The sequence below is a fragment of the Uloborus diversus genome, chromosome 1 (genome assembly GCF_026930045.1).
Source record: "Uloborus diversus isolate 005 chromosome 1, Udiv.v.3.1, whole genome shotgun sequence".
Classification (NCBI taxonomy): Eukaryota; Metazoa; Arthropoda; class Arachnida; order Araneae; family Uloboridae; genus Uloborus; species Uloborus diversus.
In genome coordinates this window covers 230,755,913-230,763,039 of record NC_072731.1, presented here as the reverse complement: position 1 = coordinate 230,763,039, position 7,127 = coordinate 230,755,913, and the positions used below count along the sequence as shown (strand labels likewise).

At 30.5% G+C, this 7,127-nt stretch overlaps 1 protein-coding gene across 2 annotated transcripts in view; it reads right to left on the bottom strand.

The window, feature by feature from the left end:
* Nucleotides 1-1,861: 1,861 nt before the first annotated feature.
* The window catches only part of LOC129234205 (inactive rhomboid protein 1-like), a 63,106-nt gene continuing 57,840 nt past the window's right edge, over nt 1,862-7,127 (bottom strand). Inside the window, exons 15-18 of one of the 2 annotated variants that reach the window (XM_054868127.1) lie at nt 6,113-6,283; nt 5,904-6,004; nt 4,151-4,304; nt 1,862-2,599 (exon numbers count right to left, since the gene is read on the bottom strand). In XM_054868127.1, the coding sequence (XP_054724102.1) occupies nt 2,171-2,599; nt 4,151-4,304; nt 5,904-6,004; nt 6,113-6,283 (855 nt within the window). In that variant the 3' untranslated portion in view covers nt 1,862-2,170. The remainder of the gene's footprint in view (nt 2,600-4,150; nt 4,305-5,903; nt 6,005-6,112; nt 6,284-7,127) is intronic. The other variant, XM_054868126.1, reaches the window with a different exon arrangement.

Sequence of the window (7,127 nt, the reverse complement as noted above, 5' to 3'; positions counted from 1 at the left end):
GTTTTCCTAACCAAATGATCAGAAACTTCCATACCCAGCAACATTTGTTTCTTGGCTGAAATCCATCTGAGTTTTCGCACCAATGTCAAGAATACTTCAACGATTATCAAACTAATCAGTACATTATTAAAGGAAAAGATGATAGAATTTAAAGACGAAACAAATTTTATTTTCGTCCAGATAAATTATAACAGGGTAGTTCTGTGCACGAAAGATCAGTGCAGTGGAAGATCTTTATCTTTGCTGGAAAGAACAATAGGCAAGAAATGAAGTTTAAAAGTTTTCGATCAGAGGATCGGACCGCTAATCGGTCGTAGTTAGCTTCGCTTATTGATCGGCTGGATTACAGTAACGTGGTGGCTTGGCGACTGGCTATAAACAATAAAGTTGCATGATCATTTGTTTACATTTAAAAACTACTGTTAATGTAATTTATTGTATTTTTGTTTATCCGAAATATTTGAAACTTCAAAGAAATATTTTTCGTTTTTAAAGAATGTTTAGTCATTTTAGTTGAAGGAGTTTTTTACATCAGGAGGGGAGTGGGCGGGGTGAGTGATTTTCGCTTATTCACAGAAATGTTTTTACCTTTATCATTTTTTTAAATGATATCCTTTTGATTGTTTTATTCTTTTTCATATGGAGGATGTTGCAGCGGAATTTCCCATTTGTTCTAGATAGGTAGTTAGTTTTTTGCACTTAATATCTGAGGACGCTTTTTATCCTTTGAGTATGGCTGAAGAAACAAACCATTAAGTACGAGAAAAAAAAAGTTAATAAGACAACTGCTCAGTGGGCATTAGATAAATCAAATTGTAATAAATATACATATTCCGACACCAAGCAGCTTAAAACATTTTCCTTTAACTTATTTTTTTTTAACAAAACGATTGAAACACTTGATAGTTTAGTAAAAAGTACGAAATGACAACGTCAGAACGCACAAATTAGATTATTGAGATTTAACTTTTCAGTTCACAAAGTTTGAACAGAACAACGTCTGTCGGGTCCTCTAGTTAATTTATAATATTTTATCAGTGTTAAAACTTGATTATCTTCCTCGAATGGCGTTTTCATCAGAAATTAAAATTTTTCAAAAAGCTTTGTTCATTTGCTATTATATTTATTTCAATAATGTATAGAAAATACTTCTCCTGGTAGCAACTAATTTTGTTTAGATAAATATATCTCTAAGAGAAATATTACTTCAGAATAAAGATTTTTCTTCCTTAGAACCTGCTCGACTTTGATGAACTTAGATCTATTAACTAGCTTGTTAAGTATTGTGATGATTGTCATATCTTCTATTCCAATGGTCAGAATGCAATTACATGTATTTAGGATAATTGGAGCACTCCCGAGTTCATTTGTATACTTATATCTTGGCCTCTGGATTTTGATGCCAGCATGTTAATCAGTTACTTTAGAAAAATCTTTTTTCCTTTCCTTATTCTATTTTTTACATCAATATAAAGTTTTAAATAAATTTCATAAAAAAAATTTCCAGTTGTAAAAGATTTGCTTCCTTTAAGTTTGTACTTTTTTAATGGTGTTAGTCAATGTTTATGTTTATTATTATTTTATTTTTTTGCTAAACTGGTTAAGTTTCCTTTTATGTTCAACTTATTTAATTCTTAATGCAAGCTGAAAGCAATTATAAATTTAATTTTCCTCAAACACAAGGTTTTTTTTTTGTTGTTGTTGTTGCTATGAAAGTTAGAATTTCAGCAGGAAATATGTACTCCCCATGTTGAACTGTAACTCCAGGATTCAAAGACCAATTCAGCATTTGAGAGTTAAATGGTATGACTGAAAGTAGGAAATGTCGGTTTGGATTTGACACATTAATAGACACAGACAACAGATTTTACTAGATTTTTAATAAAATATTACAATTGTGATTCTCGAAAATTAAGTATAAATTGACAAAATTGTCTTTTAAACACCTCATGAAGGTTACATCACAGCAGTAAAAATGCTTGTCTGTTGAAGTAGTCTTGCAACTTACAAGTTCACATGCACAAATTTTGAAATCACAAAACACGAGCACTTCAACTGGCTTCTGAATTGATTTAAAAAACAGCATTGCACACCTTGTCACAGTCTTGGTTACTTTTGAATGACTAGTAAAACAATACTTCAGACACAATCCCTCCATAAAACACTGATGTCAGTACTCTGGTCTCTTTAATTTGATATCTTGGTTTTCACAGAAGTCCACCGTTAAAGGTATACAGTTGAGATATTTACAGAATGAACACTCATATATAGGATGCACATAAAATAAAATCAGCAAACCAATACAAAGGACAATGACAATTAAGAGACACACCCATATTAATATGACTTTTGTTGCTTTGTCGTAAGTTCCAAATGATACAAAAGGTAACAATGCATATGATAACAAAAAACCAAATGCAAATCCAAATATATGAGCATAGTTATCAACCCATGGTAAAAGGCCAACGAGAAAAAGTACTAGAGCTACACCACCTAATCGAAGGAGAGCCATGCCAGGATGTTTTAGCATCTTCCAACAGTGGATGACTTCCACAAACAGGCAAGCTAGCAGACCAAACTGTGAACCAGCTGGCCCAACCTACAAATATAAAGACAATCGTAAATAACCCAAAAAATAAATGTATGAATAATAGCTTTTAAAAAATGCAGCTAACAGGATTTCATTTTTATTCTTATTTTAAAAAGTTTTAAGACAAAGAAAGATAGGTATGAAAAAATTGCAAGAACAAGAAAAAAAGAAAATCTTGTTTCACTCAAGGACTTAACTAAGATATAAAAAAACAGCACGAATTGCTATTTTTTTTTCTTTCAAAAACTATTTCTAACATTAATTTGCATTGGTTTAATCTCATTTGTTTTTTTCGTCCTGCAACAAGATCACATCAGCAGAATATGCAAATTGCTGGTTGCAGCTCCTGGTTCAACTCCTGGCATTTTGTTTCATTCTCTTGCTTTTCTATTTTCAACTCAAGTCTGGCTTGGTTGTTTTTTCGGCAGCTCAGTCGAGTCTGCCTGATTTTGCCGATAGTTTTGGGCTGTTGCTCTTAACATGTATTTTGCAGCTCTGAATGTTTAAATCGGCGTTTCAGACTGGGAAGATTTATTTCATACTGCCTGTTAGCTATGAGCTACTCATTTTGTAAAGAGCTTATTTTCTATTTTTCATTCTACATTTCATTGCAAATATCATAGCCAAAATAAATAGGTTATTTTTTAGCTTTGGCTCTTCCTGATCTTCATGAAATAAAAATAAGATGATTATTACGTTTTTAGGTTGTACTTCTACGGAATATTATTAAACCCAGCACTAATAAAGCTCACTGTTAAACATAAAAAAAGTTTAAGACAAAGAAAGATAGGTGTGAAAGAATTTAATCTCCTAAAGAAAAAAACTGCATATTTAGTGGGTATGTATTTAACACAATATTAAAAAATAGCTTAAAAAACAAAATACTGTTTCAATCAAGGATTTAATTGAGAATAAAAAATGTTTAAAAAACTCGTAAAAATACAATCCTTAGCATATTTTTCATTATTTTCAATAAAACAAAATTTCTTATCAGGAAAATGTTGATACCGACAGTGGCTAATTTACCTAATGCCATTAAGGATTTTAAAAATTATACCATATAATTTAAAGGTAAAGTAATCAAAATACAGTCCCTAATGAGACAGGTAAATAAAACAAGGCATTCATTTAAAGCACTAATAAGCTACATTGGTAAAAAGGTCGATAGCAAAAGTATACTGAGTGCTGATCAAACATTGTCTTGAAACATTAGGTTTGTTATAAATATGAACATTTAAAGGCTCCTATATTGAAGTGTTATTGTATTGACAATTTTCACTATGATAGTCGAAAATTTAGGTGCTAAGAACACATTTTGAAACATGCAGGATTTTCATTTTTTCCTTCATTTCAGGTAGTCTAGTAGAAGGTTTTAAACAATTTTCATTTTTCTAACATGAAATTGAAATTAAATGACTACCAACAGTAAATCAAAAAGATTTTTAAATAATAAGTTATTTTATTTCTTGTAGAGTGAAAAATTCCACATATATTCTTTGATAACATTTTTTGAAATATGTTAAAAATTCAAAAAGTGGGCTTCAATCAAATATTACATACCTCAGCTCTGTATGGCACAAAAATCGCACTTGCAAGGTTTCCTCCAACTCCAGACATAATATAAATGATGCTAATTCTCAATGCTCCTACCAATTTTTCTAAGTCAGTCATAATTAAATATTGAATTATCACAGTTATTAGCAGGTGTAGGATGCTGTTGATAAAATAAAAAATGAAATTAAAATGGACCAAACTTCACAGCCAAATAAAACACTTATTACACAACAGGTAAGCTACAGAAATGAAAGAAGTTTCCATTATTATTATTTTTTTAAACTGTGCTGAAAACACATTTTTGTAATAACATTTTAATGAAGACTTTTTGTAATGAATATAACTTTTAACAGATTTAAAATTATGGAAATCATAATTTTAAATGCAAAAAATTATCATTTTTCATATTGAATAGGATAATATTATTCACACAAAAGGACCAATTTCTTGGCCATGTTACCATATTGATAAACACAGCTATTTTTAGGCAATGCACTTTAGGTGGCTTTTAAGGTGCATTTTTAGGTGTTCAAAAGTACAACATACTTCGGCCACAAATATCGAGGGAAGTTTTCAAGGCATTTTAATGACTATTCTAAAATTGAGCTGATTTTTTATATTTTAATATGGTAGTTTTCAAATGTTATTTACTTTAATCTAATTTGCACTTTTGTCCCAAAAATTATGTAAAAGTTTTTAAATACAAAGTAATTAAAAATAATGCACTTCAATCTCCAAAAAGGGCATTAATTTTGCAGTAATACTAAGCTTAATTTTGGTAGTTTTCTTATCGAGATAAATTGTATTGTATATTAACAATTTTTCTTGAAAAGGAAAAATCTTAACACTATAACAATGGTTTTTAAAAATAAAACAAAAGTTTAGATGCTCAAGTAGCGGTTTTGCCAGATTATATATTGACAAAGTTGGCAATTTTTGATACTTGCATCTGAATTTGAAGTTCAACTGACTAAGTAAAATGACATGGGCAATCAAGGTCATTAGAAATTGCATTGTTCATGATGTAGACTAGGTAGAAAAAGGATAAGTATTTTCTTTCATGCATCAAATTCTGCTGTTGGGGAAAACAGGAAACAGTTTTTCAGAAAAAATAATACAGTAACCCCTCGCTATATTGCGCTTGTTTGAGGACAAGAAAAAATATGACATGTCCAAAACCCCAATGTAGGAGATCATAAGAAGCACCTCATCATTTACCAAAACGCTTAATTTTGTGTATACCTACAAAAAGATTTGTTTGTTATGATATTAGGAAGACTTAACACACAGTAACACAAACATAAGTTTACAATTTTTTTTAAAGAGGAAAATAAATTTAAAGTATTTCTATTGTCATTTGATTAAATAAGAATCTAAGTTGCAACTTAAACTACAGCAAATTTAGATGAATTAAAAACACCAGTTTTGTTCAATTAATTAAAAAAAAAAATTCTGATTTTTGCAAGGCAATGGAAAAGTGCGATATATCAGAATGAGCAATGTAACGAAGAGTTACTGTATTTCTATTCTGAGCTGACAAAATGATTAAAACTCATTGATGAAAATTTTATATTCTACCAGTAGCCAAACTCTTACATCATCAGTAACTGCAAGGTGAATACAAAAATAAAATACAATTTGAATGCATGCAAAATAATTTGTATTTTATTGACAATTTTTTAAAGCTAATTCGGCAAACCTTATTTTATAGACAAATGTTTGAAATGAGTGATAAAATATTGCCTTCATAACGACTCACCCTGCATGTAGGAAAAGGGAAGTCCACAGTCTATAGAATTGGTCAGGCACCTCTGGATTGTGAAAAGGGATCATGCCACAAATGTCATCAAGGCAAGATACCTAAATTGAAAATTTTAAAGACCATATAATATGCATACATGATTTTTTTTTCTAATTGTATCGCAATCAAAATTTTAAAATTTACATCAGATGATTTTAAAACATTACCTGGGAGCATAGGGCTGCTTCTTCATGAAAAAATCCCTTGACAAAATCACAGTATTCTCTTGTGGTAATGTGGCACTGGCCATAGATTCCAATGCAACAAGGTCTACCAACAATTTCACAAGACATATGAGGCTCAGCAACCTGGTGCCCTGGAACTATAGCTTTACATACCTATGAAAAAACAAAATTAAGATTAAGTTACAGTCGTTATACGCTGACATTGGAAGTGCAACACCAAGATGAAAAAAAAAAAATCACAGAAAAGTGACATTTACAGAATTGGGGAAACAGGTGAAATCATGCAGACGAGATGAATTTTTAAGTACCTAGGTCTGAATTCCACCACACATATATTTTTCCAAATAACAGCCAAAAGATGACTTGTTTGCGAATTTTTCCAGGGAGGGAACAAAAAAATTTGTAGACTCAATGCGAATTTTATCGGAAAACAACAAATATTACTCACACCTTTATATTTTAAAATACTTAATTTTTCAAAGCAGTTCACTCTCCTGATCCCCATGAATGACAGGCCTACTTAAAAAGTTTGATGGAAGTAATGGTGTTCACCCCCTCTTCCCCCCCCCCCCCTCAAAAAAAAAACCAACACCTAGGGAAATAATATAGATGATACCGCAGTTTATCATCTCGGGATGTTATACACTAAAGCAATGCTTAATAAAGTAACAAAATAAATGGAAATCGATTCCTCTTCTTAAAATATTTTTTAAATGATACACTCCAATTTACGAAGTTAAAATTAGTATTTTGTTTCCAGATTTCAACAACAGAACTGTGTACATAATCCTGCAATGAGTTAAAATTATATGTTCATGAAAATTTCGACCAGACTCCTGTTTAAGAAAATAAGTCATCAAAACGACATTTGTTAGTATATGTTATTCAAACTCATAGGCTTTGCATCATTAAAATGACGCTTTAAGCAATTTCTCTATTTTGAGATGCTATAGCAATGTGTAAGAAAAAAATATTTGTTGTTTTCCAATAAAAGAGC